Source organism: Lipotes vexillifer, unplaced genomic scaffold (assembly GCF_000442215.2).
Source record: "Lipotes vexillifer unplaced genomic scaffold, Lipotes_vexillifer_v1.1 scaffold269, whole genome shotgun sequence".
Taxonomy (NCBI): Eukaryota; Metazoa; Chordata; class Mammalia; order Artiodactyla; family Lipotidae; genus Lipotes; species Lipotes vexillifer.
In genome coordinates this window covers 1,706,271-1,720,333 of record NW_006799885.1, presented here as the reverse complement: position 1 = coordinate 1,720,333, position 14,063 = coordinate 1,706,271, and the positions used below count along the sequence as shown (strand labels likewise).

General features: G+C 41.9%; 1 protein-coding gene across 3 annotated transcripts in view; it reads right to left on the bottom strand.

The window, feature by feature from the left end:
* Positions 1–6,364: 6,364 nt before the first annotated feature.
* EDNRA (endothelin receptor type A) overlaps positions 6,365–14,063 on the bottom strand; it is a 61,107-nt gene continuing 53,408 nt past the window's right edge. Inside the window, exons 6-8 of one of the 3 annotated variants that reach the window (XM_007472003.1) lie at positions 10,995–11,128; positions 10,235–10,343; positions 6,365–7,969 (exon numbers count right to left, since the gene is read on the bottom strand). In XM_007472003.1, coding sequence (XP_007472065.1) covers positions 7,829–7,969; positions 10,235–10,343; positions 10,995–11,128 — 384 coding nt within the window. In that variant the 3' untranslated portion in view covers positions 6,365–7,828. The remainder of the gene's footprint in view (positions 7,970–10,234; positions 10,344–10,994; positions 11,129–14,063) is intronic. The other 2 variants (XM_007472005.1, XM_007472004.1) reach the window with 2 other exon arrangements.

Here is a 14,063-nt window from a genome sequence, read left to right as displayed (position 1 = left end):
TCTGCACCAGACAGAGAAAAACTGAAAGAGCGGTTTCAAATACCAGATGCCATTTAGTTTGCTAAAGAACCTGACATGTTCAATGTCTGCAATTTGCCATTTAAGTTCAGCAGTGAGATAGAAATGTGTGCCGTCTTTGGTCAGGTTCTTCCAGAAGGAGACCTTGAGCCATGGATTTGGGTGTCAGTGGTTTGTTAAGGCACAGTCCCCAGAAGAAACCAGTGAGGGAGTAGAAGAGGCAGGCTGGGGAAAGGGAATAAGCTTCCTCACCTTTCTTAGGGTAAGGTTTCAGGTGGGGCTGCTCTCCGGGGGTGCTTGCTGTTTACCCCACCGGAGACACAAGAGCTGGGCTTTTGCACTCACATGCTGGTAAGTCCTTGGCCACAGGTCATGGTGGTGATAGAGGTGGATATAAAATTCCCAGGCTCCTCTTCTTTCCCTTACAGGCTAGAGGGCTCCAGTGTCCAAAGGCAGGCCACTGAAAGTTACAGGAGCAAATAGTAGCAAAAACACTGAAGGTGGGAATGGGTGAACAGAGCTGGTATAAAGGATCCAGGAGAATCTGGTCAGGTCTCCAACAGTGTCTGCTACAGAGACCTAGAGGTGTGTCCCCTCTCCAGTGTGATGGTGCCCGTGTAAAGAGGAGCAATATCAAGGCACCCAGAGCCCTGAAATCTTTAATAATGGATCAATCCAGGACTGGTGGGGCCATTGTGGAGACAATCTGGCAGGATGTATGATGCAGCTGCAATCCTGCTTCTCTTTAATTTTCCTAAAGGAATCACACACATCTCCATGGAGACTTGTAAAAAGATGTACAGTCAGTGTAGCTTGGTTGTGGTAGCAAAGAACTGGATAAATTAAATGTAAGATATTGAAGTGTAAGACATTATATATATATAAAATGCCCCATGCAGAGGGATTTCTCCCCTTGCATATATGGATCATTCATTAATTATTGTTTTGTTCTGCAAGGACTTTAAATATATCCTACATCTATTTTATATATTATTTTTTATAATTTGAAGAGCAAAAATTATTTTTAAAGAAAAATAAAAATCAAGGGATTAACTGAGCTAAAAATGTGAAAAAGCAGCAGAAAATAAGGAGGAGCAGGATATATGAACAATACCCTTAAAGATGGAGGAAAGAAGTGGTGCAGCTGTTCTCCTTTCCCCCTTTTTCAAAATTAATTAATTAATTAATTAATTAACTTTTGGCTGTGTTTGGTCTTTGTTGCTGCGCGTGGGCTTTCTCTAGTTGTGGCGAGCGGGGGCTACTCTTCGTTGTGGTGTGCGGGCTTCTCATTTTGGTGGCTTTTCTTGTAGCGCAGTACGGGCTCTAGGCGTGGGGGCTTCAGTAGTTGTGGCACGTGGGCTTCAGTAGTTGTGGCTCGCGGGCTCTAGAGCACAGGCTCAGTAGTTGTGGCACACGGGCTTAGTTGCTCCGTGGCATGTGGGATCTTCCCAGACCAGGGCTCGAACCCGTGTCCCCTGCATTGGCAGGCAGATTCTTAACCACTGCACCACCAGAGAAGTCCCTCCTTTCCCCTTACTAAGGCCACATGGGTCTTCCTTTGGCAAGTTACTCCCCCCTACCCCGTCCCAGCTTCAGCTCCAGGAGTTGTCCCTTCTTGGCCTAAGCTGGTCAGCAGAATTCCATCCCTCCCAACAGGGGCTTGATTGAGAGTGAGTGATCCAGGCCTAACCCCATTGGGTTGCCTAAAATAGAGAAAAGACTGGACCCAGGAGATCAAATTTTCATTATGCGCAAATGTTTGCCCTGAAAAGCCTAAAAAGGCACATATGTTCCCCTTACTTGATCACATTTAGTAGATTTTCTCATTTCAGGATCCTTTAAAAGACAAGAATTTAATTGTAGTGAATCCCAATTGTCATACTCTGAGAGAAATAGAGAGGTATATGTCATGGAGAAATGGCTTATTCTGTAAAAACTTGCGTCAGTGGAGGGAGACAAGCTGTGCCTTGTAGGTGCCTGGGGCCTGTGGTTTGGCTGATCACATGATACTACATAGTCTGGGCAGCCTCCGTTACTCTCTCCCATCTGGGACAAATCTGTCACACAACGCCAAGCACACAGTTGCATCCACTGTCATGGAATCAAATTCAAATAAAAGATGATCAGTTCCATGTACATAAATTAGGTAAGGAGACTGTGTGGATTAGGACCAAAAAGGAAAAAATCTGTGGAATTCTCTATATTCCCTTAGGAAGATTCATGACTCTTCTGATTCTATCTAGGGTGGCATTGCTGTTCCTAATTTATTACCTCCCAGGAAGAAACACGGAATCAACTGAATATTATTGATGCTAAAAGCTTGGGAAGCCATGAGATATTAGGACTTTTGGCTTCATCAAATCAAAAGTGAACTCTGTTAGCATGCTTCATGGGAAAGGTGGCTTTGCAGTTACAATGTTATTTTCAGTTCTTGATTATTCCCTGATTCTAAGAGCTGTGGCCTGTATCCTTTCAGTTTTAGAAACAAAAAAGTAGAAGTTTCAGTGCTGACCAAATAAAGATGCTGGTTTTTCTTTGTTACTACTTAGAGAAGAGTGTGACAGAAGCTTCTCTAATGTAGGATTATTAAAAACCACTGGGATTTTTCAATGTGAAGACTCCATTGGAATTTCAGAAAAGATCAACTGCATGTGGCGGACTTGTACCTTGATTTAACTTTGCTTGTTTGAAGTATGGAGAAAAATCAATAAGTACAGTACTGTGCTAGGTTACGTTATAGACAAAGGAATCAGAATTTCAGGCCTAGAAAGGTTTTGGAAGACTGACTGTATTTTCTTCACTCTACACATATATAGTGTTTAATACACTCTCATGGACTAACAATACTACTAAAAATAACAATAGAGGTAATTGACTAGTGAAAGATTCACATGTGTCTTGGCCGTTTCTTGGACTTAATCTCCAGTTTGTTTCACTACTGTAATAATTTAAAATTTCCTGGGTGGCTTTATTTTTGGATGGTGAATAACGTGTATTTACAGACTTTTAAGAAGCTCCTAATGCAGAGACAATGCTATATTGCTTATTGTAATGCCAGTGTCTCAGCAGTGACATGATTATATTGGCTAAAATGAGAACTGTAGAAGCAAGAGCCCTCACACTGTGCTCATTGATGTCACTCGCTGAAGTTTAAAGAATTTTGACTGCTTTTGCCTTTGTGCTATTACCGTCCCCAATGCTGATGGCTACAGATTCACCACTAAGCACTTCAGTGCATGTATTTATTTATACATCCGGTTTTACGTTCCCAGCAACTAGCACAGGGTAATATGCTACATCTGTGTTGAGTGAAAAGCTAAATCAAGAGGGAGGGGAGGAGGGAAGGGAAGGTGGAGCGCAGGGGATTTTTAGGGCAGTGAAACTATTCTGAATGATACTATAATGGTAGATTAACTGTCACTCTCCATTTGTCAAAACCCATTGAATGTACAACACAAGGAGCGAACCCTAATGTAAACTATGGACTTTAGTTAATAATGTTGTATCAATATCGGTTCATCAAATACACCACACTAATACAAGGGGTAGAGAACAGGGGGGACTGTGTATGAGGAAGCAGGGAAAAGGGGGCATATGGGAACTCTCTGGACTTTCCGATCAATTATTTTTTTGTAAACCTAAAACTACTCTAAAAAACATAGTCTATTAATTTAAACAACAGCAATAAGAAGAGATAAATAAAAATAACTTACATGAGATGTTCTTAGACCTTGTGACTGTAAGCAACAGAAAACCAAATCTAACTAGCATGGGCACAAAGGTAAATGTGTTCGTTGGCTTTACTCAAGCCACGGAAAAGCATCAGGACAAACTAGACCCAGGGACTTAAATGTGCTTTTTCATCTCTGTTACACTCTAGACTGACTTTCTGCACAATGCCCACCCTCCCAGGCTTGCAACAGTGAGAAAGGGTTCTCTCTTACTTTAGTTGTTAGTAGAAAACTCCCTAGGGGTTGCTGATCAGCCTAGCTTGGAAATGTGAACACCTTTAGACCACTTATGGGGGTTGAGAGAGAGGCTCCAGTTAGAGTGTGGTGTTTCCAAGGCTGGAAACAAGTAGGCATGTAGGATCTGATTGCAGTTATACTGGCAAGAGATGTTGGTGGCTCAGAAAAGGGAGGTGGGAGGTGTGTGTGTGTGTGGCGGCGGTGGTGGGGGGAGAGAGAGAGAGAGGAAAAGAGGGAGGGAGAGGGAGAGTCAGATTCTGGAGGTAGTCTGAGGATGCGCCTGTCACAATTTATTGAGGAGTTGGGTATAAGCTGTGAGAGAAAGAAGTGGGACAGGACTTCAAGGCTTTTGTCCTGACACCTCAAAAGATGGGCTGTGATGGTTCATTTTCTGTGTAACTTGGCTGGGCTAAGGGACAGACACACTGTAGCTAGGAATATGTTCTTTCTGGGTGCTTCTGTGAGGGTGTTTCTGGAAGAGATTAGCATTTGAATCAGGAGACTGAGTAAAGCAGATCTGCTCTCGCCAGCATGGGCAAGCATCACCCATCAGTAGACGGCCTGAAAAGAACAAAAGGAGGAGGAAGGATGAATTTCCTCTGTCTCTTCTTTCTCCTGCCTGTGGACACTGGTGCTTCTGGTCCTCCGGCCTGTGGACCCTGGAACTTAACACCAGCGAGCTGTTCACGGTTCTCAGGCTTTTGACCTCAGACTGGGAGTTATACCGGCAGCTCCCTTGTTCTTCAGGCTTTAGCGTTTGGACTGAATTATATTCCTGGCTTTCCTGGTTCTCTAGCTTGTAGATGGCACATCATGGCATACATATCTCAGCCTCCATAATCATGTGAGCCAGTTCTCACAAAGAATCTTCTACGTATGTATGTATGTATGTATGTATCTATCTACCTATTCATCTATCTATCCTATTGGTTCTGTTTCTCTGGAGAACCTTGACTAACACATGAGCAGAGGAATATTACAGCAGCACGGGTTAGAAGGATATCAGGACCTTAGTTTCAGATATAGTAAGTCTATTAGTCCTCCAGTTGGAAATGTCAAATAAGCAGTTGTATGTAGACGAGTCTTTCCTCCAGGTACCCACCTGACACACTGTTTATTGATCCTAATTGTTTATTGTCCAACTCCTTCTTCTAGAACACAAGCTCCATGAGAGCAGGCATTTTGCCTGTTTTGTTCCCTGCTATATCACCAATACCTAGAAGAACTCCTGGTGCATAGCAGATGCTCAGTAAAATTTACAGGAAAGATGAAGGAAGGAATGAATGGGAGAGTTAAGTGTTCAATACAGCAGAGTTGGTTGAGAGTAGAGTACAGTTAGGAAGCATCTGTTTGAAAGTAAAATTGCTCACCTGGCTATCACTAGGGAGAGGTTTGCAATAGGTATTGTGTAGCAAACATTTCCTACATAGAACTATATACAAATGAAGAGACACCTGCAAGGCTTCTGTAAACTTTTATTTTATATTTATGGGCCACTGCCAGTGCAGGGCCTTGGCTTCTGGCTCATTTCTACAGATTTACTTGAAAAGATGTGATAAAGGTAGAAATCGGAAATATTCCTACTAGTCAACCATGGTCACTTACTGGTCCATAAACAAAATGCACATGGAAGTCTGTGTGGTTATTCAGAAATCTATGACTTTTTGAACTTGTAAAATGCATTTTTAATATGCAAGAGACAAAGCATCTTTAAAAAAAGACATCTGTCTAAACAAAATGGTGTGAACGTATGGCTTACATTACAGGGATGTATCACTGCATGTGACACACCAGTGGGCTAGTGGAATTTGACTGCTAACACGTAAAGGAGCCCTGCAATTGGATGGCTGGAATCTGATATCATTTTATACATGACTGTGCTAAAATACAGCCCAAAGAATCAGCTGAGCTAATTTATTATCAGCAATCTTTCTGGCGAAGTCTGATAGAAACATCTGCCCACTTGTCAGTCTCATCACCACGCTGAGTTGGGAACTGGGACAATATAATACTTCAAATGTTAATGACTTTTGCTCCAGCACAGGAAAAAAATATAACCCCAAATACTGCTTTTTTCTAACCAACCAACCAACGAACCAAAACCCCATTGTCTGCCCATGGCTTGTCCTTTTTCATGCTGCCTGCCACGTTCCATTTGTAATAGTAGCACTGTCAGAAGATTTATGAACACAGACAGATTAAAACTGACTGAGGCTGGTTGTCGAGAGGAACATCTACCTAGATTCCACTTAGAGTGTGTGCTTTGGCACAACTGCTGGGCATTAGTATTAGATTACGTGAAGTCCATACAACCGTCCCACCACGTGCAAATACGACACCCACGAGTGCATTCCATAGAGACAATCACAGAAAAATTGGCTAAAAGAACTGTATGGTTGTTTATATATATATATATATATGTTTATATACACACAGTAAAAGATTTTCTGCCGTACTCACAGTCTGTAAACATCGTGGAAAACGCCCAGCAGAAATCACTGTGGGCCTCTTGAAATGGTGACTGTGTGAGGAGTTGGGGTGAGGGAGGTGTTTAGGTGCATACTGGAAATCCAGAGAACCTTAAGTTCATGGTGGCAATTATATTTCACTGACATGATAAACTCAGCTGGCCTCTTTGAAATTATGTTTCCTATATTCCTATGTGAAAAAGGGAATGACCAAAAGAGTCTTACCGCCAGTTAACATTTTAAAAGCAATCAAGAGACTATGAGGTGATTTGTATACATATATATGTATATATGTATGTACATTTGCATACATATACACACGTATACATGTTATTAAAACCAAAAATAAACCTCAATGAAAATTTCCAAATCTTCTAAAAATACTCAGTCCTTTTCTCCTGGCTGTGCTTTGGACTTCTGTGCATTGCACTGAAAGTCTTGGGCATAGTTAAATGACACATACATTTAAATTTTAGTATATGGTATTGGTTTTACATAACATGTTTCCATTAAAAAAATTGGGCTCGTGAAAAATAGAACTATTTCATTCAAGCATTATTTTTAAATTTAACATAAAAATATGCACAAGGTCTCCTGTAAGGAAACACCATTAAAAAAGAAAATATAGATTCTTAAAAATTGTTTGAATAGCAGTTATTAAACTGCCGTATGTGGATATCGGTCTGTGCTTTAAGTTCTTGTAAGCTCTTGCAGCTTGAGAATTTATGTTTTAAAAATAAGCCAGTGACATGAGAAACATTAACCTAATTGCTCACCTGAAGTCCATTTTATGTCTTCTTCTTTTTGGGGGGCAAAATATGTGTAAATAAGCTCAAATCATCATTTGTATAGGCAACTATGCAGTTAAAAAATACTGGCACTGAATGACATTTCAAATAAAGGAGACTTAAACCCATACCGTGTTTGGCCAAGAAACAAAATTACTTTAAAAAAATAGAAAACCTTGTTATAATTTCTAACCTTTTCATGGCGACCAGTTCTTACGGAACATTCTACAGAACCGCCACGAAAGCTAGCCACGTACTCGAAAACTCTATTTTCATGCAAAGATAGTATATATCCTTCTAGTTTAACTGAACAATCTCCTTTCCCCCGCCAACTCCCACCAGTTTTTAGGGCTGAATATAACATGCAGAATATGTAAATTAGATAAATCAAAGTAAGATTCGTTGAATTTGTGGGTATAAACCAGTCAACCCTTCAATGTTTGGAAAACATTTTTCCAGGGGGTGGTACTGAGCCTTGGGAGGAGGATGGAAGAAGAGATTTCTGGAGATGCACTTGTTGTGTTGATTTTTTCTTTTTTTTCTCCAATAGGATTTGAAGTATATTGATGAATGTTCCTTAAGATGTTTAGTTTATACTGTCCTTATGGCTGCTCCTCTCTGTGTTATGGTTGTTTTGTTCATGATTCTTCCATTGGATGCTTGTTCCATTCATGGGGACTGAGGTCATCAGACTCTTGGACTGGTAACAGCAGCAGCAGAGGCAAGACTGGGAGAAGGAATAGACTCGAGTTAAGACGAGGCTACCAGGGCTTCCCTGGTGGCGCAGTGGTTAAGAATCTGCCTGCCAATGCAGGGCACATGGGTTCGAGCCCTGGTCCGGGAAGGTCCCATATGCTGTGGAGCAACTAAACCTGTGCGCCACAACTACTGAGCCTACGCACCTAGAGCCCGTGCTCAGCAACAAGAGAGGTCACTGCAATGAGAAGCCCGCGCGCCGCAAGGAAGAGCAGCTCCTGCTCACCTCAGCTAGAGAAAGCCCACGCTCAGCAATGAAGACCCAACGCAGCCAAAAATAATTAAAAAAAAAAGATGAGGCCACCAAACCTGTTCCCTGCAGCAGAACCTGGAGGCCTACCAACAAGGGGTGAATGTCTGTAGGCATTTGAGGACAGAGTGTGAGCCTTACTAGTAATGTAGGGTAGGGAGTTTGTAACCTCTAGGGAGAAGTTAAACAGTTTATTCTAGTGCAAAGCAACAGATCCCTTGTTTCTTGTTTTAATTTATTCACCAAGTCAAAGAGGAAGAGAAGGCCGTGTTGGTGGAGGGAGGGTGATCAATGATTTGGGGTGGGCATGGGTGGAAAGGGCTGGGAGGGTCCTGGCATTTCATTTTTTTTTTAAGTGTTTTTAAAAATTATTATTATTTAAAAAAATATCTATTTATTTGGTTGTGCTGGGTCTTAGTTGCGGCACACAGGATCTTTCAGTTGCGGCATGTGGGAACTAGTTTCCCGAACAGGGTTGAACCCAGGCCCCCTGCGTTGGGAGTGTGGAGCCTTAGCCACTGGACCACCAGGGAAGTCTCAGGCCTGGCATTTCTTCAGTGTGTACCACCTACTTGGCTCTCTGCATTGGCCACCTCACCTGATGCTCTTAACAGCTTTTGGGGGTAGGTGCTATTTTCCTCATTTTATGAATGAGAACAGGGAGGCTTAGAGAGGATAATAAGAGGCAGAACTGAACTTAGAACCCAGGACTCTCTCTATTGGGCTCTTTTGCCTGGGTATGCTGCCTTTTTATGAAGATCAGTCAAAACTGTGTTTAATGTCTGAGGGTTTGCACCTTGATTTTTTTTCCCTTCCCCTCTTGTTAATGTGTAAACTAATTAGAGACTGATATTAACTCCAGATTACATCATGTATTTGTTATGACCTGCATTTTAGTCAATCTTTCTTAGGGCAGAATCTTTCTTAGGGCATTTCGTGACTTGTAAACATGACCCACTAGACTTCAAAAGTGTGGCAACAAGAACTTCCACACCAGGTTTCATCAATTTCTATGATTTTTTAAAACATATTTGTCTGTTTCCTCCTAGATTATAAGTTCCACAAGGGCAGTCGCTTGTGTTTTTCCTCTCTTCTATCTCTAATAATAAGAAACTCACACTGAGCACTCTCTGTTGTCTCAAGCACTTAACATATATTAACCCACTGCATTCCACCTTATGAGATAGGTACAGTGAGCATCTGATTTTACAGATGAGCAAACTGAGGAAGCAGGAGGGGTACCACTTGGAACTGATAAGACAGTTAGCTAGTGCAGAGCTGTGATCTAAATCAAGATTGTTGGCTTCCACATCCTGCACCCTTGAACTCTATGCTACTCTTTCTAATACGTACCATAAACTGAAGTTAAACATCCTGGCCAAAGATAACAGAATCCAGTTAGGATGAACTTTATGCTAAAATCATTCTAGGAACTGGAAAAATGACACCTCAATAAGAAGTGCTTGGAGCTTCGGGAGGACATGGGTTGGCTTAGCTACGGGGAACTTTGAAGAACGGAAGGAAATTGATTTCGAATTAAATTACATTAGTTCAGATTTCCAGATCCATAAGCATTTACTTTCCTGGAAAAGGCTATTATTAAGTGTACTATTAAATAGCATTTAGCAAGAGATTTCTTAACAATGAGTTTATGTTTTGTTGAGATCATGAATAAATTTTATCTATTCTGTTGGCCTAGAGCTCAAGTTGGAGTATTTCTTTTTAAAGCAGGACACTAAACTGGCATGTTATTAAGTTAGCTCTTTTTGCTCTAACCTCTGAATATGTTGTCGTCTGAATAGATATTGCTTTTCTGTTATGCTGACAACTTGACCCTCTTTCTGGGTAACAAAACGTGATCTTTCACTTCTCTACTGAAAAGTACAGCTAATGAAAGTGATATTTACAACTGGAATGAACCATGCCTGTTGGTTACTTAATATACTCATTTGGTTGTTCTTAAAAAATGCTTGCAAAACTTCTTACCTGGAAACAATTTTTAAATTTCTTGCTCACAAAATATAGAGCTATTGGGTTTATACATGAATTCATGGTTGCCAAGTTAATACCGATGTAATCCATGAGCAGCAAGAAACTAGAGCAAAAGAAAATAGAGGAGATAGATTAGAACATGTTTTCAAATCTGCTAACTAGCATTTATCTCTAGAATAAGCATTTTTCTTGCCCAGAAGCCATTTCTTATAGGTGGCAGTCAGAATTTTTTTTTTTAAGTCCTTGTTTTTTTTGTGTGTTTTTTTTCGGTACGCGGGCCTCCCACTGCCGTGGCCTCTCCCGCCGCGGAGCACAGGCCCCGGACGCGCAGGCCCAGCAGCCATGGCCCACGGGCCCAGCCGCTCCGCGGCATGTGGGACCCTCCCGGACCGGGGCCTGAACCCGCGTCCTTAGCATCGGCAGGCGGACCCCCAACCACTGTGCCACCAGGGAAGCCCTTATGTCCTTGTTTAAATGGTAATTTCAGTTCTGCAGAACATTTACACATACACCCAGCACTTGGTTAACCCAAACTATTATGCACAGCCCCAGGAGGGGAGCAGCAAAATTACTGATATGGCTTGCGCACATTTTTGAGATCAGTTGTGGGCTAATGTCAGCTAAAGGAAAACAATCAACTTTGCAGTTTTAATTTTCAGGGCTATTGAGAATGTAGAGTAGGTGGTTTTGTAAAAGTCTTATAAATATGAAATAAGAGAAACTCCAGTTTCCTCCTGAGTACAGAGGATCATACCTAAGTAATTCACATCGGTTCGTGTCCATTTCATCATACACGGTTTTCTTCAAAATACGGCTTAAATGAAGAGGGAACCAGCACAGAGCGAAAATTACGACCAAACAGAAAACTGTTTTTGCCACTTCTCGACGCTAAAGGAAAGTGAGAAAAAAAAAAAAAAAAAGACAATAAGTTTAGGCTGAGCCTGCGAGTCTGGAGCCTGTGCTCCGCAACGGGAGAGGCCACAACAGTGAGAGGCCTGCGGACCGAAAAAAAAAAAAAAAAAAGACAATAAGTTTAGTGTTTTTCTACTAGAGGAAGGAGCTACACAAGAGCAAGTAGTAAATTGGGGAAGAGTAACTCGAAGAAATGCCAGAGCAGCCTGCCCCTCACCATGCCTCCACCTCTTCAAGATTTGGAGTCCAGGGAATTCCCTGGAGATCCAGTGTTTAGGACTCTGTGCTTCCACTGCAGGGTGTACAGGTCCCATCCCTGGTCGGGAAACTAAGATCCTTCACGCAGCACAGTGTGGCCAGAAAAAAAAACAAAACAAAAAGAAAAGAAAAAGAAAACATTTGGGGTCCAATTTCTAAGCAAGGAGTTGCTAGTGATTCTTTTGGGGTAGCTGCCAGGAAGGACGTTGGTCTCAGTCTGGTCAACAGGGCCAAGACAGAGGTTCGATGGTGGGCAGAGGTGGGGACTGGCTGGGGTTGAGCCAACACCGTGGCTGGGTTTGTGTGTGTGTGTGTATGTTGAATATGTGGGGTGAGGGTTAGTTAAAAGTCTCAATAGCAGTTAATTCACCAGCGTTAATGACAGCATGGCAGTCAAGGTGACTGACCCTAGCATGATAAAAAATGGACAAATCTAGGGAATTCCTTGGTGGTCCAGTGGTTAGGATTGTGTGCTTTCACTGCCGAGGGCTGGGTTCAATCCCTGGTTGGGGAACTAAGATCCCGCAAGCCGTGCGGCATGGTGGGGGAAAAAAAAGGACAAGTCTAAAAAGATATTTGGAAAACAAAACAGGAGTAGGAAACAGAACAGAAAAAGGAAGAACAACGTGTTTTCTCCATTTCTTGATCTTGGAGAAACATGGCATTGGGATTTTTTTGCTTTTAAAATTCTTTCATTAATGACATGGACATGTAGTTTCCAAGGATATATTGTTTACAAATACAGGGATGAGGGTAAAGGATTATCAGCAATGACGATTAGAAAAACTGGGACATGTTGACCCTGGCTTGACTCCAATGGCAGGTTTACATGCTTTGGGGTCTGCATAGGATCAGCAAAACCATAGGTTAAGAATTATCTGCAACCAGTCATTTGTGTGCATTGTACTTGAGTATTACAGGGCATGCGTTTGGAAGCCCAACTGGGAATGTAAAATGCAACTTGTCTGTAACTGGAATCACTTAATGTCAAAATAAAACTGATTGAAAACAGGGTTTGGAAGGGTAATGCTGGTTCAACCCGAAGCATATAGTGTTAAGTATGGGAAGCCTACAATAAACCCACATGATTAATAGAGCCATTTAAAAAGATTTCAGGGCAGTTGTCACAAATTGTGGCTCTAGTCCCAGGAACTGGGTGTTCTTTAATCTTTCAGAGTTAGCTGGCCAGTGAGCTGGGCTATGACTTCAGAGAATGTATAAACTGAACAATGATTGAGAGAAATAAAGGATTCCTTTATTTATTAACCCACAGGAATGGGGGATCATTTTAAAGGGCCAATTTTGTATACACAGAAAGACAGTGTGCCCAGAAAAATAGAAAAGGAGGGTATTGGGGAGAGGTTACATCCCCTGTGCACATCCTCAAAGAGGATAACTTTTTAAAAGGTAATATTAATACGTTGCCATGACAGTCTGATGTTTGGTTAATCAATATCCATTCTTCTGTTTTCCTTACTATCAGTCAGATCCTTGATTTTGTCATGGTAGCATGGGAGCCTGGCCTCCTCATCTGCATAGTTCTTACCAATTACATTAAGTAGAAATCGTTGTGTGGAGTTTCTGGAAAAGCTACTTAAAAGTGGGGGATAGGACTTCCCTCGTTGTCCAGTGGTTCAGACTCTGCTCTTCCAGTGCATGGGACAAAGGTTCAATCCCTGGTCGGGGAACTAAGATCCCACATGCCGTGGGGCGTGGCCAAAAAAAACCGTGGGATATACTCCTTTGGCGCACACACACTAATGCGATCTGTGTTCTTCCCTTTCTTGCTGCCTGGATAGAAGATATAATGGTAGAGCTATAGCGGCTGTGTTCCAATAAAAATGGAAAGGTCAGTACACCAGCAGAACCCTGGCTTCTGAGTCCCTTGACCACTGAGCCAATGACATCTGAACTTCTTGCCATGGGAGAAAAACAAACCCCTACTTGGTCTCCTCCCTGTTATTTTGGGTTTTCTGCTACCAGCATCCAAACACAATCCCTAACTGATAAAAGGTATTCTTGGTATAATGAAGAGAAATTTGAGAAAACCACACGAGAAGCAAGACCAAAAGCCATATTGGTTATTGGACAGGGTGGCAGGGTCTTTCACTCTGAGCTAGCTCCCCTGCCATCCCACTGGAAGGCCTTCCAGCCAGGCTTGCTCTCCTGCTGTTAGAACCTGCTCTAGCTTTGAGTGAGACACGAGGGAATGTCTATTGCATGGGGACCAGGTCTTGGGTTCTGATCTCCATTTGGTTGAGTCAGTCTCTTAAACACCTGTATAATAAGGGTAATGCCTGTCCAGCTTATCTCACAGGGTGTTTGGAGGAATCAAATACCAAAAGGACATGGAAATGCTCTTTAAAAACTTTAAAAAATGCTATGAAAATGTGAAGCAGCAGCATCTTATTACCGCTCCCAATCCCCATTCAATTATTTTCAGAGCGGTTGCCACTCATAGCTTAAATAGGCTCAATCGTGGTGCTAGTGCAAAATCAACATTTTAAAACACTGTTTTTCACAAATCTATTCTAATTAGTTATCTTCATTGCAGGAATGAGCCATAATAATTGCTTAATATGTTTCACATCTGGAGTACTTGAAACATTCATGCCTGGATGATGTCATACTAAAGTTTCTCAAGATAATTTTC